The 27,487-nt window shown below is 43.1% G+C and overlaps 1 protein-coding gene across 9 annotated transcripts in view; it reads right to left on the bottom strand.

The window, feature by feature from the left end:
* Window positions 1-27,487, bottom strand: part of ZNF536 (zinc finger protein 536) — a 349,578-nt gene that overhangs the window by 103,279 nt on the left and 218,812 nt on the right. For 8 of the 9 annotated variants that reach the window (XM_054201283.1, XM_054201280.1, XM_054201282.1 and 5 more), the window contains one exon: window positions 19,147-20,727. In XM_054201283.1, coding sequence (XP_054057258.1) covers window positions 19,147-20,727 — 1,581 coding nt within the window. Of the gene's footprint in view, window positions 1-12,643; window positions 14,659-19,146; window positions 20,728-27,487 lie in introns of those variants that run through there. The other variant, XM_054201284.1, reaches the window with a different exon arrangement.

The following is a 27,487-nucleotide window of genomic DNA, read 5'->3' as shown; positions in this document are numbered from 1 at the left end:
ACAGGATAACACGCCTTCGCTCTGGAAAGCGCAAAAAATTAACAATATTTTTTAAATCCTTTGAAACGTCGCTCCCAAGCGGAGTGAGTACCGCTTTTTCATACCCTGGAATATTTTCACGCTAAATAAAACATAGTGCTACAGAATTAGATTGTTGAACGTTTACCGTTGGATCCACATGCTGCGAATGAACTTACATTAAACCTCACATTAATAAAGCGCTTGATCACAAGAAGCCTGTGCGCCTGGCTCTCTGTTTGGCTCAGCCAAATGCCATTTGGCTATCAAAGTCCTGTTTTGATTAGCAACGAGTGCCAAGAAGCGGGGAGAGGAGTGGCTTGCAGAAGCGAGAAACGCTTCTTTTCGTAGTTAATCACCCAGAGAGGAGGAAAAAAAAAACAAAAAAACCCCAAAAAACCAAAAACCCCACCACAGAACAGCGATGGCCGAGAAGCAAATCCAAAATCAGCCCTTCTGACAACAAAACGTGCCGCAGGTCCCCATCTCGCCAGTCAGCGGGACTGCGGGCAGCGCTGCGGGAAGGTGGGGATGGCTGGTCTGCAGCACCCTCATTTTCAGCTTTGGAGGAACGCCGTCATTAACCTGCCTCAAGGGAAGGGTGGAGAAGGAATGCGACGGCCAAGTCCCAACAGCAAAAAGCACTGGTCAGCATAAGCAATGGTGTTATACGAGAGGCTGGGAGTATTTTCTATCTTTCAAACAGATTTACCGGGATATAAACGGGTGAGTGGAGGGGGGGTGGGGGGGAAGCAGACGGCGGGGTACGGAGCACTGCACTCTCCCTCCCTCCCCCCTTACACAGCACGGAGGAACGGACGCATCCTCCTGCCCCGCTGGGGCTGCCCGTGCCCAGCCTGACCCAGCGCTTCCAACAGCGGGCTTTCCTGAAAGCACCCCATGGGTCCATACCAGGATGCCTGCTGCATCCCGAAGAAGGCTGCCATCCCCACCCGCACAGCATTAGAGTACGGAGAAGATGCTTGGTCAACCTTTTTCATGTCACTCCCTGCATCTCAAACTTTACTTCCGCGGGTGAGCTGTGAACGGGAGAGGAGGAGCCATGGCGGAGGCGCGGGAGAGCCCAGGCAGCGCTGGCTGCAGGCTGCTCCCAGCACAAAGCCATGGTGCCCCAAGAAGCTCCAGCCACCATCCCACCCCGAGGACCACGACCACTCCAGGCACCGGCGCCTCCATCCACATTGGTCCTCCCAGAGTCACTTCCTTCTGATGGACGCCTGAACCTGCAGGGAGGGTTCCTCGCGCCGGCCGTCCCACCTCCCCGTGCATCCACGCAAGAGCAGCCACAGCCTTGGCCCAAGGCTGCTGAAACGAAACCCCTTCAGCTCCAGCACAATTGCATTGTCATGGATTTTCCAGCCCCCTCTGCCACGGGAAGCGCATGAGAGAAACATCACTCGGGCACATTCAGGACTGTTTAAACAATAAAAAGACGACCGCGAGAACAAATGTGCTGCAGCTTACTCTGAGTCATATGTCACCCCTCCAGAGCTGTGAGCGAGTAGCTCCTTTCCCCGGCACCACGAGCCCGTGCTACCACAGAGGGATGCTCTAGTGCGGCTGCAGAGCAGCGCTGCCCACCTAAAAGCGAGTTCCTGGTAGAAGCAGGAACATTTGACCTAGTGGTGGCTCAAGACACAGCATTTACCAACAAGAGAGACCAAATATTATTGACAGCAGAGGATTTGAGGGGAAACCACAGAGATTCCCTGCGTCAGGGCTGCGTGGCAATATCGCTACCGGCTAGAAAGCCCAGAAAGGGGCTGCACGAGGCTCCTGGCCCTCCAGCCCCCCCGGGTTCAAGAAGGAGAAGGTTTCAGCAAGGTCTTACTGTGGTTCCGAGGTGCTTCTCGCTCTCCTGCAAAGAGGGTGCCGCCGCAGCAGCGAGCTGCACCTCGGTGCAATCAAGCGAGAGACGAGCGCAGCAGGTCCCGGTGCCCGGTTAACGATGCACGGCTGCTCTGTGGTGCTTCGTTAGCCTCTCACCCCTCCGCTCCAGCGACGGGGCAGGCAGCCTCACCCAAACACACTTTCACATGGGATATTTTCCTGCTTGCTGGCTTATTTCTGGGGGAAGATACATGGATAAATAATTTCCCATGTATTTTATCCGAGCCGTGATCCTGCTCCCAAGGAGGGCAGGGCGTACTGAAGCCTGTTGGTACGCTCTGAAAGGGAAGAGAGGGGAAGCAATCTAAAATACATATTCTGTTAAATAAGGGTGTAAAATGGACCTTTGATCGCTCTGTGGGTCGCTTCCTGATGGTGTTTATTCCACTGACAGTGGTCTCTGTGACTATCCCAGGCTGCAACACTAATGCATGTTTCTTTAAGAAAAAACATCGCATTTGCAGTAAAATACAGCGGATATGCCATAGTATTTTTGATTATTAAGCTAAATAGCCACGTAAAAAGAGTATAGCATATTGGCACCGATTCCTGCCGTACTGAGGCTCCTTTGTGAAATTAGTTAATTAGTTCTCCCCCCCCGCCCCCCCATCCCAAACTTCACTTGAATAAATTTGTGGTTAGCGCAAGTATGAAGTTTTGCTTTTCTTGGCTAATTCTTTCTCTCTCTCCCCCTCCCCCCCCCCCACTTTTCAAAGCGAACTTCACCCCCCTATTGGGATAGTGCTGTTCGCTTTGGATAAAGATGATGGGGTAAAGAAATAACATCAGCAAAAATATGTTTTGTGTAGCAAAAAAGCTGCCCATACTTTCCCTGAAAGTAACTGTCCATCATGGCATAAGGTGAATAAACAGCTTCTGCAGGCTGTTATAAGCTTGTTAATTCTTTAATAAGTTAGCCACAAAAAAAGTGTTAATTAACTAGTAAAAATGTTTAGGGAATCTTTGAGGAAAAAAGAAATCATAAGCACTGGAAAAGTGTGTACTTAGCGATATGTAAAAAATACAGGTTTTTAACTCAATTTCTGAGACTTTTACAACAAAGTGCAGAGAAAGACAGATGAAATTATGTTCTGACTACATACACTGAATAAGCCCAATGGGAACCTCTGTATATAGTTATCAGTGGCACTGAAATCTGCTTAGGAAAGCAACAAGTCTTTTGTTCTGTTGACAACAGTTATTACAATTAATTCATTTTGTGATTGGTATTTGCACTGAGTGACAAGGTGTTATTTTACCTCAGTAAAAGTTAAAATGGTAATACCTACATGCGAAATAACACTGAGTTTGCTATCACTCACTCAATAAAAGAAAAGCCTTTCTTCAGAAATGCCTGCTCAGCCACCACTCCTGCAAACCTGAAGTATTAGCGTCAGGCTTCTCCCCCTCTTCTTTTCCCATTTTTTTTTTTTTTTCCTCTTCTAAAAGTTTCTTTGGGGGGAAAAAAGAAAAAAAGAAGTTGTCTAGTTTCTGCTAAAAGACAGAACAAAACATAAGTGAATGCAGGAAACGCTCAGCTGCAACTTGGGGCGAGATCCCCGCTGTAGACACCAGCTACCTGTCCGGGGTTGGCATCGCCGAGGGCAGGACAGTGTCCTCCGGGCTGAGTCCCACCACAGCAGGGGCTGGCACAGGCAGAGAGCGGTGCTCGGGGCTGGCGGGGCGGCAGCATCCCCTCTATCGGGGTAGGAGAGAGGCAAGCCCAACCATCAGCGCAGTGCCAGGATGCTCTCCATGCCACCACGGGAGCGATAAGGAGGAGAGTCCTTCATCCCTGAGGCTGCAGTGCTCCGTGCTGGTGGGGTGCTGTCTGCACACCCCCGGCACGGCACACGACAGCGGACTTGCTGCGGTCCCACTTGTTGCAGGGACGCGGGAGGCATCAAGCCCCGAGGTGTCCCTGGTGGGAAGAGAAGGGTCCCAGGTGGGAAGAGGAGGGTCTGCTGCCGCTCGAGGCAGGGCAAGGCGCCAGGCTGGTGCTGCATCAGCCATGGAGCTCAAAGCAACAGCTACGAGTTCCGGGGCTTCGGGGCTGCTTTAGATGCTGCCGAGACCTGCCCGTCCCCCATGCCACGGGGAAAGACCCATGCGGAGGCTGAGAGACCCTCAAACCCACGGAGCTGCGCCGGAGAAGATGAGCCCCACCGCCCAGCGCAGCCACACCTGGATCCGGCCCCTCTACGAAATACCTCTACACGGCTGCATACGGAGCGGGACCCTTAGCGGGCCGGCGGAACCTCAGCTGCCCATTTTTAGCACGAGAAAGACAAAACAAGGAGCGAGGAGCGTTAGATGATATAAATTTTACCTTTTGTAGCAGGACCCAGCAAACCAAGGAAAGTTTGCAGCGCTAGCAAATGGCAAATAACCCATTAGCTATGGATAGTTCAGCACGTCTCTACTTTTATTATAAGTTAGGCTTGCTAAACCATTGACTTAACAGAGAATCATTATAAATCCCCATTTTGAATTTTTTTATTAGCAGTATTTATCACCTTCTCAAAATCAATCCTATATTTTTAAATTAAAACAAATGACTACTTGTACTGCAATCAATATTCGTACATTTCCCTTTTTTAAAAGGAGAAAAAATGGAATACAAAGAAATGTCCTTCTTTGGCTGCATCAATCCAATTTCAATATAATTCAATATTTAATAAATATAATCCTCCATGTCTGTGCAGGGAAACATCATAAAAAATGCAAAAGGTTTCCTGGTCTCCAGTAACTTGCATGAAACAAAGTGTTTCCTTATTCCCTCCATAAATACTGCAGTCTTACGCTACTGGTTTTTTCTTCCTGCGTATTAGAAAGAGTTTGCTCTGATTATGTACAAGAAAGGAGGTTTACATATTTCATTACTAAAAATCCAAAACGCTACCTACCGTCTCCAAAAAAATTGCCATCTTTATCTCTTTGTACTTCTTTGGCTTGTTGTTTTTGAAAGGGCAAAAAAGAAAAACCTTATATAATACCTAATTTGTACATCTGTGGTTTCCCTCTGACTTGTGTAGGCACCATATGTTTTTAATTATCATAATAGCCTTAAAGAACCTGTTCAGTGGGAAACACATATGATCCTTTTATTACTGGTTTGTAATTTAAACAGTTTTAACAGAAAAGGTCTGGTATAAGGGACCGAGAGGCACAAAGGTCTAAAAACCCTGTTATTGACCTCTGAAAGCATGAGTTCAGATCCCACCCACCGAGGTGGGACCCGGCTCTCCCGCCTCTGACAGAGGTAATCGGTCGCATGTGAAACGGCTCTTCGGGACCTTAAAAGACATAATCTCCAATCTCAAATGACTCGACGTTTCAGTCAGCGGCTGACACAATGAAACCGGGGTCTATAAACATTATCGCGCACCCGATCTGCACTTTCTTCTCCCTGGCAGAAGCTTGCGGAGCGGCTGATGCCGCAGGAGAAGCCCTGTGAACGCCAGAAGCTCAGAATTTCAGCAATTCTCATTAGTTGTTGCCCTTTCAAATTCCTGGTTTTGTCCTTTATGCAAATGCGAGGCTGGTGAGCACGCCAGTCTCCCAGCCACGGGAAACAGTCAGATATTCGGAGGTAGGAATTAAATTTAACAAGTTCAATTCACTCCTGATTCTGGACATCTAAACACATAATCAGTCTGATAATGTTATTAATTATCATTCAAGCGACAACCTTTGACACTGGCATGCTCCCACAACCTCCCTACTCCAATAACTCAAACAGAAAATCGTTGGCATGAAAACCCACAGTCTTATGAACAGAAATTGCAAATAAGCAGGCACTGAACATACAACTGGGAGTGAGCAAAATCCCCCTTTTCAGAGAGAAAGCAGAGGCTCACACAATAGCTCAGTCACTTGACCCAAAATGAAATTCGGCACAACTTCGTCCCAAAACAGATAATTTACACCCCAAACAAAGAGCTGTGGGGAGAAGAGGGTGGGGAAGGGAGCCTAGCTAAAATTACACCAAGGCTGGAAGTCGTTACGGCTCCATCGCGGGAAATGGATGGTGTCCTCATTAGGACGAAGCTTTATTTAGACAGACGGACAGAATCCTTATTAGAACATTAGGCTGAAAAGTTTAAATGTCAGGAAATACAAAATTAAGATTTTGCAAATAAATGCTGACTTGGAGGAAAAAAACGTAGAGCTCCCAGTACAGATCCCACTGGAGACACTCGGGAAAAATGAAATCACTCAGGAATTGCAATCTCCCGTGCCAATCTAACCCTTCGAGGGGAGTCTTGGAAAACTCCGTTTCACAAAAAAAGAGAGGAGATCCCTTTTCTTGTGCAAAGAGGTTTCCACTCGTGATCTGATGCTTTCGGCTCCGTCCCCGGCAGCATGCTGAGCCCAGAGGGAAGGGAGGACTCGGGAGTCACCCATTTCTGGGTGGAGCCCCCCCAGAGGAGGACATGCTGATGCTGGAAACCCATTTCCAGCTGCACAGACCCTGCTCCTGGAACGAGCGTGTGAGCAGTACCTCACATAGGGAACCTCAAGAGGGAGAAGGATGCAGTGCCCCGAAGACTGCGAATGAGCCATTCCCTGCCCTTCCCTCTCTCTCTCCCCGTCCCCAGGCCCTCTGCTTTCTCCAGGGAAATTCAGGTATTTTGCAGTGATGGAAAGACAGCTTAATTATCTCGCATACAAAAAAGACGGTCATTGTTTTCCGCTTTACCTGAAAGCTAATGGATCTTGGGATACCAGACGTGGATGCTCAAAATCCCCTCTGGAGCCTTTCTGGTGATTTGTCGTCTCTCGGTTGCCTTTGGTGCACACTGGTCTCTGCCGAGGTATTATGTGAGCTATTGCACACTAAAAGCAGATTTTTGAGAGAGGAGGTGCGTGCACACACACATACACCCACACCCACCCAGACACCCGCCGCCCCCTTGTCCTGCACCTTGCTGGCAGGTCCTGCTCCAAAGCGCAGCGACCTGAGGAGGAACTTATCTCACGGGTTTCGGTGGTTGGGGTGGAAAAGGCAAGGCAGGTTTTGCTCCCGAGAGGGGCGCAGCACTGCAGAGCTCCGCATGGCACGGTCCATGTCCTCTCGCTCCAGGCTCACGGGAAAGCCCCGTGGGTGCTGCTGTCCCCCGTGCTTTGCTGAGACGCAGCCGGTGGGACGGATGTGCCGACGGAGGCAGCCGTCTCCGCTGGCCTCACCAGAGCTCCCTGTTCTTCCCGGGTGCAGCAATTTTCAGGTCACCCACCTGCACGTCCCCTTGGCCAGGGTCTAGGCCTCCACGTTGAGTTTTCTACTTGGCCAGAAGGGGATGCTTATGGAAATAGAGTTTCTGTTGTGATTAAAAATTTTTTTTTAAAAATCTTGCATTTGATCTTCTAAATAAATCAAGATTTTTTCGGTTTTTGGGTGTGTTTGGTTTTGGTTTGGTTTGGTTTGGTGGGGTTTTTTTTTCCCCAGTATGAATCCAGTGAAAATCTAGTTTTCCTTTCCCACCTCTTCACCCACAAAATCATCGGGATGAAGCTTTCTGATGAAAGAGAAGTGCTCCGTGGTTAACTTGCAGCACGGGGAGGAGGGCAGGGAACACCACGCGTTGCAATCGCACCAGCTGAGGACGATCACTCAGCAGGCAAGCCCTTCCCTGCACAGCCCTGTTTGTGTCCCTCTCACACCACCCTCTAAACAGCCACCAGCAAAGCAGGGAGCACCGACATACCCCCCCACCCCGCCCCAGAACGTATCTCCTCGCCTTTGGAAAGACACAGGATCCATCCATCTGTTGAATTCATGTCCGCCACCACCAAGTCAAGTCAGCCTAGGGACCCTTCCTGCTACAGGTCTCGAGCAAAGCGCTTCCACCTTGTCCTCTTCTTCGCCCATATGCGTACAAACACAATTCTACCTTAAGAGAAACACGAGTTCTGGGCCCGAGAAGTCTCTTTCTTTTTCTATTTAAGGATCCTCCTTTCACGGTAAGGATCCTCCAAATTTCCAAAAAGTGGATAACAACAATACCACTGTGATCCCATCTGTACACAGCAATGGCACTGTAATGCATAGAGCATAAAACACCAAATTCCCACAGACAGCATCTGTCTTACTACAAACAATGGACCATTATCTTGTAAATAATTCTGATTAAGCTGCAGCATTTTCCCCAAACAAACAGTAGGGGAGCAGAGGGTGAGGATTTTTCTAGTGGGAGTGCCGGTTTTCTCCTTCCCCAGCACTGACACTCAGTTTTTTATTCAACTGATTGGCCCCCTCCCCTCCCTGCTCTGTCCCCCATGGCTTGGTTTTCATCTTCTGACCTTATCCAGCTGTCAATCATTTTGGCAACTAAAGAGGGAGCCATCATATTAATGGGATTCCCACCTCAATCCTTTGGGAAAGCTTTTCTGGTTTGGTTCTTTTTTTATTTTTTATTTTTCACCCCAACGTACAGCAAATACACCCATAAGCCCTCCCATTATTAAACAGTTCTTGTGTCAGGGGATGGAAAAACCAGCCGCACCGCTGGGTGCGTGTTGGTGCCGGTCAGAGTTTGGGGATGTCTGGTTGTGCTGGTGATGCGCCTCGGTGTGCTTGGCATGGGGGTGAAGGTGGCACAGGAGCAGACTTTGCTGGGCAAACGCTGTCGCCCTCTTCAAAGTCTGCGCAGGGAGCGCCGAGCCCTCGGCTGCCCGCGGCCGGGAGCGGGGCTGGGGGTCACCAGCCCCTTCCAGTGGGTGCCTGTGCCCGCAGGAGCAGCACGCTGCGCTCCTCGCACCCCAGCTGGCAGGCTAAACCAGCAACAGGTTTACCAGGAAGATTTAAAAGGATTTAAAAGAAAACCAAGCGCACAGGTCGGGACAGGGTTAGCTGTGCAGAGGCACAAGTGAAACTAGGCACAACTAGGGCCAACGTGGTCCTTTCTCCTAAGGTTCACAAACTGATCCCCAGCTGTGAACTGGGGAAAGCCCCAAGAAATCCTGAATTTCATCTTTAGCCCGTCCATTTCAATGCACAAACCTCTTCTTACATGTCTCTCTTGATAAATGTCACATCTCTATACAGCTGAAATGTTGGTTTTCCTTCCCTGTATCCTCTTAACTTGCCTTGTTATACATGTGAGTTGTTCAGGATCAAACGCACTTCCTGGCTTGAATAAAAAAAGATAAATAAGTAAAGCAACAAGGACTAATCTAGGATGGTCATGTCGAAAAGCAGGCAATAAAAACTTTAACTTACAAGTAGTGAATGGAAGTCACTGCCACTCAATTAAAAGCCGCACCACAGCCAGTTCAGCCCAGCGAGCGTGAGCAGGAACGCGGGACCTGCCGAGCTCTGCGGAGACGAACACCGAGCATCACAGCAACACTGAAAAGGAGGGGACAAACGGTGGCAGACAGCGTGGCGGGTCCTCGGTCCTGACAAGGTCCTGCTGGCACAGGCACAGGACAGGAGGACCCTGGTGGTGGGCCAGGGGCCGAGGAGCCCACCAGCCACCTTGCATGAGCCATCGCCTGCCTCGGGCCCCGGTGCTGCAGCACGGCTGGGGCTGGTGTGCTGCGGCCATGGCCAAAAACTGGCGGCTCGACCCAGCTGGCACTCCGAAGAGCCCTGAGGTCAAAATTGACGGATTTGGTGGAAAGACATTACGGCCAAACCATGGGAAAGCTGCTGCAGGTGCAGAGAGCCCCCGAGCACGGCCGCTGGGCGCAGGCTGGGGCTGGGGCAGGTTTCGGCAGCGGGTTCGTCACACGCTGCTGCTGAGGAAGGCGGGATCACGAACCTTGCTGGGGTCTGGAAGGGATATACACACCCAACACATATTTCCAATGTGTGTTTATTTTCAGCAATAAATTTGTATAGCTTACTGTAGTCGTATCAGAGGAGGAAGCATTTATAGACTGAGGACTTATATAATGTTCTTCATCTTCAAAGTGCTTTACAAACATTAATTAATTCATTTATCCTCACAGCGTTCCTACCAGGGAGATAAGTACTATTATTTTCCATTTCACAATGGAGAATCCAAAGCGGAAAACTTATTTTTTTCCATGGTCAGTGAGTGAATCGCAGGTAGACCTGCAGGAGGAGCGAGGGCTGCCAGCTTCTGAACGTGAGCCCCCCCCCCCTCCCCAAATCTTATTTAAAAGACTTGCGTTCTGCCAGAGTCATGGCACGTATTGGGATATGCCTTGGATTTTTCCTTCAGTAAGAGATAATTAAGGAACAATTCCCTCTCTGATCCCCAGCATGGCATGCTATTTTCTACCCCACTGTTGCTCTGCGAGCTGAACAATGGCTGTTCTATGCAGGGAGCGGCGCTACAGACGCCCTGGATCAGAGGAGATCGGCTTAAAGAAAGTTGCTGGCCCGCGTCTCGCTCCCCGGACAATGGGGCGGGCTGGGCGGCTTGGTGCAAATGCCTGACGTGGGGGTGGCTCCAGGGACACCTGTTTGTAAATGGCAGTGTCTGCGAGCTGGAGACACTCGCATCCAGCATACGTATCTAGAAACGTCATGGAGTAGGAAAATTGTTGTGGTTTCCGGCATTTGTTCTCAGTCCTAAGTGTATTCCTTTTACCTTGGAGCGGGAGGGCCGCATAGTGCTCCTAGTTCACCTCTGTGGTGCTGCTGTGAATAACCCTCTTTCCCGTCTGCTCCTTGCCAGCAAACGTGCGGCTGCTTCAAATGGCAGTAACAGTCACTGTGAGCTTGAAAGGCTCGCTTTCAAGGCACCTCAAAAAATAAAACTGTGACCGGGTCTTCTAAGGAAGTGTTCAGATCAGAGAACTTAAATCAATATTGGGGATGACAAACTGTGAAAAACAATGCTAATTTTACAACCTCTGAGAAAGACGCGTTTCACCTGTTATAATCCTTGTTAGTGAAGCCCTTACCCACCCTGGGGTTTTTACCACTAGTTCATGTTTTGACAATAATAAAAATGCACAAAACCCCAAAGCTTCTAGGTAATTTCCCACCTTGGAAAAGATGCACCCATTAGCAAAATAAACTGCCAAGTTATGCCATGGCATATTGCAGAAGACACGACCGTGTCCTACTGGGGAAAGGCCGGTACCTAGATGTTGCTTCGGAACAACCAGAACAATTGTCTAGTGAGAAATGTTTTTTGCATATGACTCATCAACCCTTGAAAAGAGGATTTCTTATATAATACAAGTGCTGACACAGCCTTCACTTGAGTGGTGTGACTGCAGCTGTATAATTACAACTTTAGATTTGATGTTATGGACCTTAGGTTACGCCATTCAGACAAATGCTCCATTGTATTACAGAGATATTTTTTCCTTAGTCATATTGCCCACAGGACAATAAGGACTATATTCACAGCTCACTGCATAGAAGTTTAGGCATGTAGCAGCCAACGGTATTACACAAGATGACATTATACCCTATGGGGGTTAAATGGATTCATAATTGCCACTTTTTCTTGTCTTTTTTTTTCTTTGCTCCTAGTTGATACTTTTTTGGAAGTGCTCTCCAAATAAAAGGAAGAACAATCTCACACTGAGTCTGGATAAATGTTACAGTTGTCTCACAAATGCTGTATTATTTCTAGCCCTTCCAAAATAATATAATTGTCCTACTGCTGAACTACAGATTTTTCTCAGTATGACACAGAACACTAAAATGTCAGGTCCTGACTCATGGTGTTTTGGTGGAATAAATAAAAAGTACCAATATGCTATTCAAAACCGAGAGCGTTAATGAAGATGTGACACTGGGAGCCCTAGTCATGTTTTCCTTTAGCTTCCATTGCGTCCTGAGCGGTGCATCCCACAACAGGCCACCTCCTACGGGTCCCATCCTGGAAATACTTACCATAGACCTGAGAGATACTACTGGCACTGAGGCCACTGGTTGCTCGTTATCCTACGCACGCTTTACCTTGGGTGAATCGCACGCGGGTCTGAGGAGGAAGGCTAGCCTCGGGACGCTTATCACACACTCTTTCCGTGGGAAACAAAAAGGAGAGTTCAGTGCTATCTGCGGTATTGAAGGCTGTGACACTGTAAGGCTAGGCACGACTAACCAGGAAAGATCACTGGCGGGCTGTACGCTCCTGGTGTTTCTCCACTGGGACAGACGTTGTACACCCATTACGCACTAAGGCTACGTTTCCAGCGGCAGGACTGGACCCAGATACGTAACTCACCCTGGCCAAGCACCCAGGCACTAATACTTACACGCTTAATCCACCCCACATTACTCATTTGTAACCCAGCGGCCTCCACAAAAATTTCTGCTGGATTTTAATAGTGGCAGAGGAGAAACAGGCCCCACCTTCCCAAGATCTTTTCTGTGACAGAGGAAACAAGTCTAATGCCCCACCCTTATTTACCTGCCTAACCATACGAGGCATCGTTCTAACGACAAACCACTCCTTCCTTAGAAAACTGCATTTTTAATTAACACCCTTTACAGGGCCAACAAGTAGCTTTGCAGAGTTTGCCCCTCAAAGCATCAACAACTGGGGATTGCATGAGTGGTCTTCGGTCTACCAAAAGGTACAACAGTTTCTCAGAGAGTTTTCTTGAATGAATTAACAAAATGACTCCAAACTGCGCTAATGGTTAACAGCTTTTTTTTTATTAGCAACACTGAGATAAGTTATTGAAGCATTTTAGTATTGTTTTACATTCCATTCAGAAGTGACCTAACTTGTAACTCCATATACATTTAAAGATATAGTTTGACACTTATTCAGAAAGCAACAATTATTAAAACTTACATACCTTCATTACCAGGAAACCTTAATATATTTTCTAATTACTTCCAACAATACTCTATTCCAAAGCACATGATAACCCACTAGAAGTTTACACATTTCACTTCAATCACAGGTTTTAAATTGTGGTTGTCAGAGTGCTGTTCATTGAATTTTACTGTCTTTCTTGGTTAATATTGGAAAACCTGGCACAATATATTAAGCTAGAAATATTGCTTAAAGAATATGAAAAAAGATAACTACAGTATTTTTTCCTGCTAAAGCATTACAAAATACAGGACCATTAAAAACTCAAATAGAAATGACAATAAATAACCTTAAAAATGTTAAGAGAATTTTCACTCATACTAAAGTCCATTCCCTAAGCTTGCCAAACACATAAATAACAGAACATATTCAGGACCTCTATTGTTGTACTATTATGATGGTTTGTTATATATTGTGGATGTATTGTGTATACATATATTAATGCTTACACTTAAGTTATATATTTTTTTCTTTGCTGAAACAATTAATAAGCCTCAGGTAATTATTTATCCCTGGTACTACAGGTGTCTAGATAGGTGGGAGCAAACCTCCGAAATTCCAGATATGCAATACTGTGCAGAACAAGATCATCTCCGCATAATGATACCCTAAATTCCTTAGATTACAAAGATGAATTTGGTTATTTATTTCTGAAAGCCTGTAACATAAAATTATAATTGCTGTCAAATTAATTGTTTAAAATTGGCCTCATAATAGGTATTAATCGTACGCTTAGTTTTGACTTACAAGGATGTCTAAATTGGTCGTGTTTGAGTAGCTATAGGAAATACTACACCTCAGACACCAGAATATATATTCCTGACCCAAAACACAAACCAGAGCATTGTCTCACTTTGGAAAGACCTGGAAACACCTCTGTGCCTCTGCCTAATCCTAAATTATAATTTAAATTTGACCTGGATATGAGAAAACCAATAAGAATATATTGTTTGGGAGATGAAACTTAGAGTAAAATCATACAGCTCTAAGCTTACATCATTATTTTGTCTCTGCAAAGAAAAGAAAAGCCTTTCTGTGCTAGGGATTTGCCTTGGTGCGGCTGGCCACTGATGTCTGAAACCAAGGCACATACCAAGGCCTCCTTTTGCAAACACAATCCCCCTTTCAGAGCTGGTGCTAGGAGGGACTGAATGCCTCCGGTTTCACTGGGAATAGAAGGTACTCAGCACTGAGCTGTATCAGATATTTTAGGGGTTAATTTCCAGAAACTTAAATGGAATGGGAATGTTACACTGCAGTATGAAAAAAGGGTAAGAAATAAGAATTTTCAACAGTAAACAAAACGGTGACACCGAACTTATCACCTGACCGATTGCTGATACAACAAAATACAATCAAATTAAATGACATGAATATAGCAATGAAATTTAAAGTCAAATAAACATAGGACCTGATTCTGCAATCCTTAGTCATGTAAGTAGTCCCACTCATGGAGAATGAGGGATGCAAGATTGGGTCCTTAGCTTCTGCTTAGGAAGTCAGTGTTGATTCAGACAGTATCTTTTCTAGCCAAAAATATGCAGCAAAAGGAAAGTAACATAAACAAGGCTAAATGTCAACAGTGTTTGCAGACTTACAGACACCATCCATTTGTTTGTACTGAAATGACTAGCGAACCATTTGGCAAATACAATGCTATTCACAGACCGGCCCTTTTATCCAGCAACACAAACTTCACTGGATCACTGGCATTCCCAGTTAATTAGACAAAGGAAGCAAGCCATATGAGTTTGGTTTGATACTGCCATGCAAATGGCACTGCGACATCCAGAAGTGCGGCTGAAACCCAGGCGTGGGGCCGAGGTGCTGATCTCCCGTTCAGCAGAACAGTCCGTGCACTAAAAGCAGGCCTTGGACCTCCTAACTCAAACTAAAGAAACCTCTTCAAAATCACCATAATGGGGTAAAGAAAAGTCTGCAGTAAAACTTCCACATCATTTCATTCGTCCTTGAGGGAAAAGAATATTCTGGTTACTCCTTCAACTGCAGATCAGGACAAAGTGTTGAGTTACTTAAGTGCGATACAAGATACTTTAAATGGGCAGGAGTACTACAATCTGCTGCGGTAGGATGACCTTCCATTGCCTCGTAGCTGTCCTACAGCTTGGACATATCAGGCCTTTTGCTTCTGTTTAATACGGATTTTCTAATTTAAAAGAGCTTCAATAAGGATTCAAGTGAAGCCACCACAAACAATTAAAACTTTTCTTCTGTATTTTATGTGTTGGTGGTAGTTCTGAAGGGGTTAGTATTATAATCTTTTTGGTTTTGACACCTGTGGCAATAAGCAATTTACAACAACTAAATTCACTATTTAAACATTGGGGTAGAGCACTATAATTATGTGACAATAAAGCTGTAATAATCTGCCACAATCGATCTTCCCCTTGCCCAGCCCTCTTGTCTGTGCTGCAGTTCCACATTTGGAAGGTATTTCAGAAAGTTACAATGCTGAACATTTTAATAATTCCGTGCAATGCTGAACGCTTTCTGCTCCAAAGGAAACTGAAAGTGCTCAGCCCTTTGCAGGATGAGAACTCCAAAGGTGCTACCAAACATCAGAAGGGCCCTGCCGTGTTTTCATACAGTGAAAGAAGTGATAATGGGGTGGAGCCTACGCAGGAGAAACCCGCACTAATTGCGGAGGAAAGCAAGCACGAATGGAAGCAAATTAGATTTAGAGAAACAACACGGAACTAATACTTTTGGACATCATTAAGCGTGGGTTCAACAGTACTAACCCATTAAGCAACTACCTAATGCCCAGGACTATCTCTGGCCAACAGTTTGTACCCCACCAGCTCTTCTTTGAAAGCCTAAGTACCTCCCAAGCCGAAAATGCAAATAGGGAAATTTTACTGTCTTAGACACCAAGCAGAAAAATTTAAAGGGGAGGAGAGAGAGAAAGGAAAGGGTCTTGTCATAAATAGATGCTGTGCAAATCAGGCGTAAATTAATACTTGGAACAGGAGGTAGAACATTATTGCGATACAACTACACGTATATGGAAAGACAAGCAGAGAAAGAGAAGAGCACAAATGGAAAAGAAAACAGATCTTCCAAAACTGAAATACAAAGTAGGTCTAGAACCTCCGACCATAACTTCTCAAATAAGCAAGAGCTGTGAAAGCAGAGCACATGGATGCTCAAGACAGCTACCAAGCCATGGAGCCATTGCCCTGGGCATCCCCTCCACGCTGGGCTACTGCCCGCCAAGATGCAAGGAAAGGCACGTCTTCTTAGAAACTGCATGGTAGCAACAAGATCGGCTCCAAGGTATAGTCTCTTGAGACTCCAAAACCAAGTACAGGTCAGGAGTAACTCTAAATTCATCAATGGTATTTTTTTTCTTTCTTTCTGTTCTTTCCTATTCTGCTATATATGTAAAGGAGAAATATTACAAAAGTTTGTGATTTTTCTCAGCAGCATTTTGACATAGAAATTTCTGTATTATGCAGTAATTATGGTTCTTTCCTAATTGTGTCTTTCATCTCTACAGCCTGAAGCATGACAGGAGCATAAATGAATTATGTGTACATCATCAATCTCTCTCATTCTACATATAGGGAAACTGAGGACTGCTTTCACATCTGTGGTGACTTTCCAAAACAACAATGTGAGTTGGTGGCATTCTCCTCTAGAAATTAAACCCTTTTTTGTGCCAAGTTCTGTGCTTAAAAACTGACCCTTTATCTTAAGGTAAAATATGCCAACTAAAAACGATCCACATGGATTACTGAAAATCCCAGTTTGTTTTTATGCGGCCAGAAATCTAACTCAATTAGCATGGCCAACCAAAGATGCAATCTCAGCTAACTGAAGCTGAGATATTTTATTTCAATTTTATTTCCACTGTATTCTGACTGTGGAAAGAGCACCACGCCTTGCTGTCTTGATTGTGCAAGGGCTGCATCAAGTGTATCAGTGTTCTCTCTTGAGATGTCAACAACCCACACATCATTGGCTGTAAAAAGAAAGGCAAATGCACAGTGTCTCCCAAAATACAAAGGAACAGAAGAATCAAGCCCTGGAATCGGGCGCTGGAGGTGGGTCTCAAGTTTTCTGATCTCTCAGGCAGTAGGAGAGACAAAGGGAACCATGACTAAGGTCATGGGCTTTGTGCAAGAGGGAAGCAAGGCTAATAAATGAACAGGGTGCTCCTGATGGCTAATCTGCAAGCACAGAAACATCAGGTGAGATTCCCCACACTAGCACACACAGATGGAGTGTGATTTCACAGCATAAAATGTCACTGAGAAAATGAAAACTCCCCAAAACCACTACTTTCAAGTGGGCGGTGTCCAAGCCAACCAAACAGAAAAAGAACTACTGACACGGGGCTTGTTCATACTCATCCACTTTTGCTCTGAGATATTGAGAAAAATGAAATAATATAATTAAATAGTCAACCTTAATACTTATATTCTGCAAACACTCAATAGAATGTCAGTAAGGAATTTCAAAAAGCTATTTTTGGAGGGGGGAGAAAGGAGGACTCGCACTGTATTTTCCATTAAAAAATGGCTTAAAAAGTAGAACAGACAAGCTTCTGTTGTTTTTTTTTTCCTTCATACTTCAAGTCAAATCCATTATCAGTGGGCAGAGCTTGTGAAAGGGATATGGTCTTTAAAATCATATAAACTCAAGCCATTATAAAATGTCTGTTGAACTGATTGGAAGATGAAACAAAAAACTAATGGAAGTAATATGACCTCATTTCAATAATAATGTTAGAGGGTTGGGTTTTTTTTGTTGTTGTTTTAAAAATCTTATGTCTGGGAAGAAGTATAAAGATATTTTGTACAAAGCAAGTAATCTTTGTTTTCCAATTTTTTTACTTGTTCATTTAGAGTCATTTCACTGCTGGCTTTTTTTTTGTAACTGATTGATTGTACTCCACAAACAGGAAAAAAAAATCAAAGTAGGATTTTATCAGCTGCAAATTGAATCAACTACCAACTATTTTCAAAATATCAGTAATTTAACTGCTGATTTTGAAGAATCTGGAAATATTTCCAGCTATCTGAACTGGTTCTTAGTGCATTGAGACACAGAAGTTTACAAGTAAGGCCATGCAGATACTTGGGCTCGTGACTCAGTTTAAGTAACGACGATATTATGAAGCCAAGAATACAAGTGAGACAAACTTTGTGAAGAGAAATCAGACTTTTTTATCAGACCAACTGATAAACTTGGAAAAGTGAAGAGGGGCCTGAAGAAGGGGTTATGGCTTTAAGCACACATACTGTCCTGGTAAAGTCAAACAAAGCAAGCTCCCACTAACCTTAAGTTAACCAGGGTAACCACTCTTAAGTGTTTGCAGATTTAGGCTTTCATTTTAAATTGTCAGGCTTTATAACTGTTCATCACATTTTCTTCTCTTTTTTTAACTTGAATACATTTTATTATGCGTGTTCAGCTCTGACAATGAGTTTTCTGATTACTTTGAAGGTTAAGTGAAACGAGCATTACTGAAGTTTTTGTGCCCTTTGCTGAATCTTCTTTTTAAAGTGATATAGTTTTTCAAAGGATTTACACTCTAAAATCTCTTTCAAACAAGAACCACGCTGTCAAAATAGGAGATAAATTGAAAAAAAAATCCTCATTCTCATTTGTTCCAAATAGAGTTAACTTTCATTTTTGTCATATATGATGTGTGTGATATGAGGAAGTAAAACTGCAGTTTTGTAAATCAGAGACTAATAAGGGTAAAAGGTGATTTTGTTTGTTTGGTGTGTTGTTTTTTTAATTACCTGGAGGCATATTCTTAATTAGACAAATCGCAATTCATACAACCGCTTGTTAGAATAGTGAAAATGGTCAAGGGCAACTACTGTATGGGTGCCACTGAAACAAACCAAACCAAAAAAAAAATTTTAAAAAAGGTGAGGGAAAAGAAAAGAAATAAAAAAAGGCTCTTCGCCACAGGCAGATGCATTCCATGCATTTGGCCTTTGATGTCATTAGTATTGTGGTAATTGAACACACCCAATTTAAAGAAAGAAAAGAAAAGAAAAAAAAAAAGCTAGAGAAAGCAAGGTTTGCTTGGCAAAGCATCCAGTGTTTTTTCTTGGGTTGTTACTTATATGAAAATACTGAAAAGTTTGCAAGTTACCATGTCAATTTTTAAAAACTTTTTCCTCCTTTGAGTATGCTAAAGCAGTATCCCCTTCAGATGCCACTAGCACAGATAGTCTATATTGCTGCTACTCTAGTTTAAAAAGCAAGTTCTTTCTAAAGTCCTGTGTAAGTATATGCATGCAGCACTGCTGATTTCAATGGAGTAGACCACATATACGACTAGAATTTGGCCCACAGGGTTTAACATTTAAAAAAATGTATTACTAACAAACATGACTAAGTATATTTAAAGAGCAGCTTCATGATTCTGCACAAGTGTTTTCTGAAATGGTCTAAAAGAAGGTCTAAAACTTACCACACAAGTCAGGTCTCTTGATACATCCACTAGTTGCTGTGCTACTTGCAAGTCCATTAAAGGCTGCTAAGCCATCAGAGCTGTAAGCTCTTAGGACTGACAACATGTTCATCTGCTTCTCCAGGACCTGCGGACCCTGAACTTGTTCGGCTTTCATCACTCCTTGTGCAGTTTCATGGGAGGACAGCAGATTCTGAGTGTGCCACTGCTTTTCTGATGCTTGCGGCAGTGGTGATACAAGCCCTTGTGTTGGTTGTGAGGTGACTGCGCTTTGTATATTGTCGCCTCCTTCACTGCTTTCTTTATTTAGGGCAGACAACTGCTTATTCATAATATCTGGTTCTGTGTCAATGTCCTCATCTTCAATGTTTTCTTCCTTGGAAGATTCCATATCCTCAGATGAAGCTATGTCAGAAAGGTCATCAGTAGCACTTTTATTTACAGAGTCAGAGAGCAGAATATTTGGGTCGTCTTCGGATTGTGTTTTTATTTCGGATTCATTACTGGTGCAAGAATTTTGCGTTCCCGTGCCAATAACACCAGGATAAACACCAAACTGCTTATAGAAGTCTGTTGTAAAATTACAAAAAGTGGATTCCATGTGGCTGGGCCAGGCGGTGCTCTTCGCCTCTCCCAGGGTCTCTTTATTTTGTCCTTGGGTCATTTTCTCAGGAGCTGAGTCCAGCTGGCTCAGCATGTTTGAAACTACCGCCTCCTTGCTGGACTGCACAGAAGAGGGAAGCAAGCTCACTTTATTAACCGAGGCTGAAGCTTCTCTAGATTGGTCTTTGTTGTTCCCTATGATGTTGTCTTTACGTTTAGCCTTGCCCAAGTGATTGGCCTGGAGGTGCAGAGCCATTAGTTCCATAGATGAAGTTGTAAAGGAACAAAATAAGCAGCCGTGCCAAGCAATATTGTCTTGCACAGTAACAGATGAACCTGGGAGGGAGGCTGCATCTGGCCTTACGGATAAGTCAAGTGGTTCGTATTGTGACTTTTCTGTTTTTCGCTGCGAGGACTTGCTATTTATCTTTTCCTCGCCACCATCTGAGCCCAGAGCTTTTGCTGAAAGTGGATCTGAGAGCGCTTTATCCTTCATTTCTTTTTCTTTCTTCAAAGAACTTAGGACAAAGCTGTCCATGAAAGCTTGCAAAGACCCTTGAAAGTTCACACCGTTCCCAACCATGTTCTGGTACGCGCGGCCAAGTTCAGAAAAGTGTGTTCCTTTGGAAGATATGTCTGAACTCTTCATATTTTCTGAAGATATTTCAGATGACATGCCAGCTGCTTGTCCTTGCTGCTCTCCAGAAGACAGCATTCCTGACGTCCACTGCTGCGAGACCATACCACTTCGGAAATCGATACCAGGAAGCCCCTTGAAGGCTCCTCTCAATATATCTGGTCTAATAAACACAGAATTTTTACTTGATGTCTCATCTTTGTGTTCTTGACTTGCAGATTGGCCGGAGAGTGGTCCTGCTCCATTCTGTCGCTCCCGATGGTGCCGTTCCAAGTGGTATTTGAGGGATGCAGACTGAGTACCAGCATAATCACAATGCGGACACTTGTAAGGCTTCTCACCTATAGGTATGGATAAAGAGAAAAATATAAAGAAAGAGAGTTAACTGTACTTTGGTGTACGGATGAGTGAAGAAAAAAAATCAACATTAGCTGCTTGCAAACAAGAAGATCTTAGAGCTAATAGTTCATTTTTAAAAAAGAAATGTCTTTAATTGAAGACTAATTCATAAACCGAATATTTCGAAAATGGGTTTCCAGAATGTGGGGCTATTCAGGAATGACATGGTATCTACACACAATTAGCCATCTTTTTCTTAATCTAACATGTAGAAAACTGTTGTAGAATTAAAAGCTATGATTATGAAAATGAAGCATAACAATTTCAACCACAGTAATCATTAAAAGTACAAGTTTAAAAAAGAGAGACAAAGAATGTAACAAATGGATGGTTGCAATATTTTGTGTATACAATTGCTCTAAAATTTGTTTAAATTATACACATGGAAACCATTTTTAAACCTAAAAATTTTATGGCACTGTTACGCAAGACTGAAATGAATGATTTAAGTCTTGCTCTGCAGTAAATCATGGATATAATTAGCAAATGGCATACTGCACAAGTAATTTATCATTATTTGGAGGGCACCATTCCAGAAGGATTCAAAGATCTGCAGACCTACTGCATTGTTTCTAAATAAAGAACTATAAATACAGATTCTATAAAATATTAATATTATTACACTACATTATGATTGCAGCATGTAAGAACATATAGTTAAAATAAAAAGTAGTCAATAAAATAAAAAAGAAATCAAGTAATAAAAAAAAGTACAAAATATATTTAGTTTCTGTATTTGAAATTAGCTTTATCTACTGTTTTTTGCAGTCCCTTAAATTTGTACTAATGGCATTTCTAATGCTCAAGTAGTAAAACGTGTAATTTACCTACCTTAAGCGCTTTTCTAGGATTAGCTTGAATAGAGTTTTAAAACATATAAGATGATTTTCCTGAATGAAATATATATTTTAAGCCCACACTAAACTTTTATTGATCTTTCAATACTTTAAAAGAGGCAGAAGATATTACACGTATAATAAATATTCACATACAATCATAAAGACACATCCAAAAAGAACGTACATCTAAGCAAATGTACATCTAAATTTTTGCAGAGCACTTGTTAGCAATCCAGAGTTCCTTTTATAGGAAGAAGTACGGAAACTCTCACTAAAAGTGCCAGGAATCTGGAAGACCTGTGAGCTGTCAATATTGGCAATTATTTCTAGGAGGGAGCTCAACAAGAAAAAGAAACTGTTTTCTCTACGTAGCTTTTTTTCCTAAGCGATCTAAAAGACGAAGGCAAGCCCTCTCCAAATGGTATAATGGAAATACTTGTTTTGCAAACTTCCTCCACTGTTAAAATTCTCTATAATATTCTGTAGTTCACCAAGCCATCTGGAAAATTACGCGTTTTCAAATAACCTCAAAACCTGCTTAAAACAGAACTGAAAGGCTTTCAAACTTTTCTTATTTAAGCTACAGGTTGAATTGAAAGGCTGGTGAATACTTGGGACGCTGCTCCTCTCCCTGATCGCAGGAACGTAGAGCACCAGCGCGCTCAGACGACCACCGAGCCCTGGGCGAGCAGGCTTACTGACCACGAGCACTAGCTGGATACGTGCTGCAATTCAGACGGGGCTGAAGTAAATTACATGCAGTGGAAATTCTAAATCCATAATGTAATCCTAAAGCTAAACGGTGAGACATGAGAGCTTTACATCAACCACATCAATCGACCTTTTTAGAGGAGAAAAGTGCAGCACCTCAAACAAGAGGTGTTCAGCAGAGGAAGAGGTAGTAATTAGCATGGTTCATGCTTTAGGCCTGGGTCCACACAGCTTAACAGAAGAAATCAGATTTAAACATTTCAGCGCAACTTCTGAGTCTTCTACAATCACCTAATTAAGTTCTGGCGCTCCACCAACAAGAAGTAGGGGCTGCGTTTCAGTGGGAGCTGTGCAAAAGCAAGCAGTTCCTACTGACGTGCAGGAATCACTGAACGGAGACGGATCACGTCTGCCTGGGCTTCCCTGGTCTCAGGTGAGAGCCTGAGCACACACCCCCCCATCGCAGGCGTTTTAGGGTAGGGACAAGGGGACAGAAGACACTGCAGGGCCGTTTGGGAGGGTGCAAACTCTGAGAGCTGTGCTGGCAGTCACAACGTGGACAAATACTAACGCTGGTTCTACAGCACGTGCGTACTGCACTATTTTGGAGCCGTTTTCTGTTATTCTGATTTTTGTCCCACCAGTTACTATCACCAGTCACTAGCGACCTCTGACCCAGCTTGGGTATTTCAAGTGTTGCCTAAGAAGTAATCAGACTGGTGAAAAACAAGTACCAGACTTTATAAGGTTAAATGCTCTCACTTTTGAGTTTTCACTCCTCTTAATTGAAAAGCTCTTCCTCAGCATCCCCTATGCCTTTACGGAAATCCTTTAACACAATTATATCGAGCACTTCCTTTTATTCTAATGATAGTTCAGTGTGTGTTTGCATTGCACATCAAGTGACACCACTAACAAGTGTGTCCCAGCATTGCAGGCGCTATGTCAGCCGTTGGGTAACTACTTCTACAGGGAGGAGGAAAGGTTTGTAATACAGGCAGCACTCCTGTCGCTAAAAACATGCAGGAGGTGTTCAAATCAATACGTATATGTAAAAATGGGTGTGAGTTAAAATATGCTAACTAGACAAAATACTAGTAATATTTTATACTTCTGAAGTACCTTCAGTCTAAAGCACTGGGCGCTACAACGCGCTCTTATTCTGAATTGCTAAGCCTTGAAGTCATTAGATTTTCCGTTCGAAGGCCTCGCCACTGAGTGAGCTGCCTTTCAGCAGAGGAGATCGGGATGCAGCTCGGCACCAACACCATGAGCCTTGGACTGGAAGAAGACACTGACTGAGACAGTGTGATAAAAAGTTCAAATCTCTCCTAGCCTCGGTACACTCTCTCTGTGGTGCTCCCACCTCTTGCATGGCTAGAAATGAGATCTAAAGCGAAGGTCTGAAATTGGACTCAACATGTAGCAACACACTGTGCCACCTTTACAATACAGGACTGGCCAAGTAACATTGTTCAAAGGGAACTCTTCAAAACCTCTTTCTTCTCTTTTAGATCCAAATATTGGCACTGATTTCTTTACTTCAAAGCAACCTTAACTGCTGCAATTTCGAGGGCAGGCACCGGGAGAAGGAAGTAGGATGGAGTAAATCATCTTTGAATCTTTTAAATTTAGTGTGTCAGTATTTCCTAAATTCAGTAATTGTGCAGGTATTTAGATGCTATTTCATCTGTTCAAATTAACAACCAGCTATGACCTGCGTAAGTCCCTGTACAAATGACAAAACAGTTATAAACTGCTGTGGGAAAAAGCCCAACCTAACCTCAACCAAACTAACCAAAACCCAAGCCAGTTTCAATGGAAAATCCAAAGGACCCCTAATTTCCAGGACTCTATCAGTAACTGCAATAGTAAACGCCCAAAGAATGCTACAGGGGACAAGAGAGGTAGGCTATGATTCTTGTTAGAAGACAACCTGTTTATATCTCATGCTTAGAGGAAAGGTTTCAGAGAATTCATCCTACTGTAATGACTACCCCAGTAATATTGCCAAAAGCAGTGTCTGGATGAGCTATTTAACACTTAATATCAGTTCACATAAATTAACATTGCCATGTAGGAGTGAGGGAATGTGACTTTTTCAAAATAATTTTCTGCATTTCATATCCAAGAGTCATTTTTCACTGTTCACAAAGGCAACGACCATCCTGATCTTGGCCCTGTTTGCATTCCTGCAAACCTTTTCACAATGGAGTAGAAAGAGAGAATATTCCAGTGTGTACAATGGAAAAAAAAAAATCTTATAGAGAAGAACTTATCTGGGCAACATAATCACGGTTCTGATCTATCTGCTGCTCTGGTTTACAAGACCCAAGACATCTCACAAGAACTATTTTATATTAGGATACAGTAAAACAATAAAAATTCAATGCTGCTTGTAAAATCTGCACAAAAGCTTGGTAGATAACTGGAAACAGACATGCTGCCCGGCAGAAACAGGTCTATTTGTATCGTAGGTTGTATAAACAATGCAGCTGTATAACCTATGCAAGCTATCACCAGTCCTGCTCTGAACGCAGTCTGATCATACTAGTCGTAGGAATTATCTGCTACGGGCTGTGCAAGGAGACCACAGCCAAATTTACAGATTTTAAGGCCAGAAGGGACAATTGTGATCATCTAGTCTGATCTGCTGTACCACACAGGCCAAAGACCCTCACGTGATAATTCCTGCATCCAATTTTAACTACAATTTGAAAAAAAAACTTACTTGTTTTAGTTTAAACATATTCTGTTTCAACCACAGCAACAAAGAAGAATCCACCATGTCCCTAGGTAAACTGACTGGTTAAGTATTTTCACCACTGAAAATGTGTGCCTTCTAGCTTCAATTTGTCCAGAGTCTGCTTCCTACTACTGAACATTGCTACATTTTTCCCCGCTAAATTAAACAGATTTTTAAAATAAAAAAATCTATTCCCTAAGGAAGGTACTTGCAGATGGCAAACCAGTCACCTCTTCACCCTCTCTCCCTCTTGAGTGGAACACCCTTCCCAATTTTTCAATGTCCTTTTAAATTATGGGCATCCACTAAAGCTTTGATGAAATTTCAACTTGATATTAATCTTATACAGTCCAAGACTGTTTACATCCATAGCTATAGCAATCAACTAACAGTTCATATTCTGTTGCTTCTCTACCATAATCCTAGGCCCAGTTCATCAACGCCTCTAGTATTTGTTCCTTTACATTTCGCTGATTTAAAATTCATATTGTTGAAAAGAGGCCACTTGACTAAGTGACTAATCAGTGCCTCCCCATGATTTTTAGCATCTTACCGTTTTTGCGCCATTGGTAAATTTTATCAACAGTGATTTTATATACTCTTCCAAATAATGACGAATTACCAAATAGATGGAGCTAAAAGCGCTGCTGCAGAACTGCCAGTTTATGCGCCGCTCCATCTCTGTGTACTGGGTTTTTTTGGTGAGGGGGATTGTCACACAGAAGAGGCTACTTACACAAGCCTTGAGAGAAAGTGAGAAACTTGGTAAAACTTACTTTCATAAAATAAAATTGAATTAGCTGTGCTACCAATTCTTAATTAGTTAACAACTTCATTCGGTAATTTTACCCCAAACTTATGTCAGGGTAGTCCATTTATAATTTCAAAGTCTTAATAGTCTTTCTTCTTGGAAATACTAGAATAGTCAGAGCTTTTTTACTACGAGTGCTCCGGAACTTGCTCCGTGTTCCAAGACTTGGTTATTTAAATGAACTTTAATGATTTGGAGAGCTCTTCAGCCAGGGTTTTTAAGACTTTATCTATAAGTTATCCAGTATCATTCGCTATAAAAAATATTAAAATGTAGTGGGCTACAGCATAACAGCCTCATTACTTAATGGCAGAACTGTATCATTGGAAAATACTTATAAAAACCATCATGCTTCTTTTTGAGAACAGAAGACTAGTCTTCCACACCATGAATTTTACCCATTCTTGTCTAGAATTAGCAAGACACCAATTGATCTGCCAGATCCGCAGAATTCTACCGTTCTCCATAACCCTAATAGCCACACACGTATTTTTACTATCACTTCTAGTTTCCCTTCTCAAATCTTAAATATCTGTTTATATTTCGTGCTGTGGGCTTCTTCATTCATTTTTCACAGTTAACGTGCAAATTCTTAAAAACCTTTACTGCACCTTGCACTCCCCTTCCCCACTGAATGACACCCCACCCCCCCCCCCTTTTTAAGTAAGACTTCTTAAGGGGTTGTTTGCGGGGCGTCCCCCTCTGCTCCTCAGTACAGCGGGGGCTGGGCATCAGAACAAGAACCCCAACCCCTAAAGCTTTGGCAGCCAGCAGTGGGGTTCGGACAGTCTCTCGGGGACAGCGTGAGTTGCAATTTGATCCTATACATTTCTAAACAAGCTGTAGCTTGCTTTCATGCAAAGCAGATGAAATCAAACATCTTATAATTCCAGAGAATACCGCTTAATGAAAACACTGAAAACATTTTCCAGCATTTTTTATTTTACCATTGAAACAGTTATTGATAACCCATTTTATCCATTGTGCAGTAGATATTTTAGAAATGAATTGCTGTATGGTTTAATTAGTTCATTATTATGCCTATTCTTACACGGTAATTTCTTTTATCATTCTAATCATTCACTTCACACTTTTTAAACCAAATGGAATATCAAAGGTTCTGTAGGATTATTTTTGGATCCTGCACATGTTTCACCACACAATTAATCTGTTTGTCAGAAATACTAGTTAACTTCTTCTCTTTACTACTTTCCTTTACTAGTGATTTTTCTCTATTATTTAAGACGAAACTACCCCTACCCTGTAAAAGGACGGACTTTTGATGCTTTTGACTCAGTTTATTACAGATTTTTCAATTGTGCATTAGGCATTACAATAAAATATTTTAATTTTTATAAAGTTTTATAATTGAATATTTTCCTTTATTTATAGCTCATCTGCAATATTTATTTAGTCTTTTTACATGTCTTTACTTAGTTAAAATGCAGAGAGATAAATATGGCTGTTACTTTGCAGGGAAGATTCAGTACATTAATATAAACTGTACACTAATTCCCCCAAAGCATATATATATGTTGTAAACCTGAAGACTTTTTACACAGCTGCTTATTGCTAAACAGTGCCTTGTCCAGAAG

Source organism: Rissa tridactyla, chromosome 4 (assembly GCF_028500815.1).
Source record: "Rissa tridactyla isolate bRisTri1 chromosome 4, bRisTri1.patW.cur.20221130, whole genome shotgun sequence".
Lineage (NCBI taxonomy): Eukaryota > Metazoa > Chordata > Aves > Charadriiformes > Laridae > Rissa > Rissa tridactyla.
This window is presented reverse-complemented; position numbering and strand designations above follow the sequence as displayed.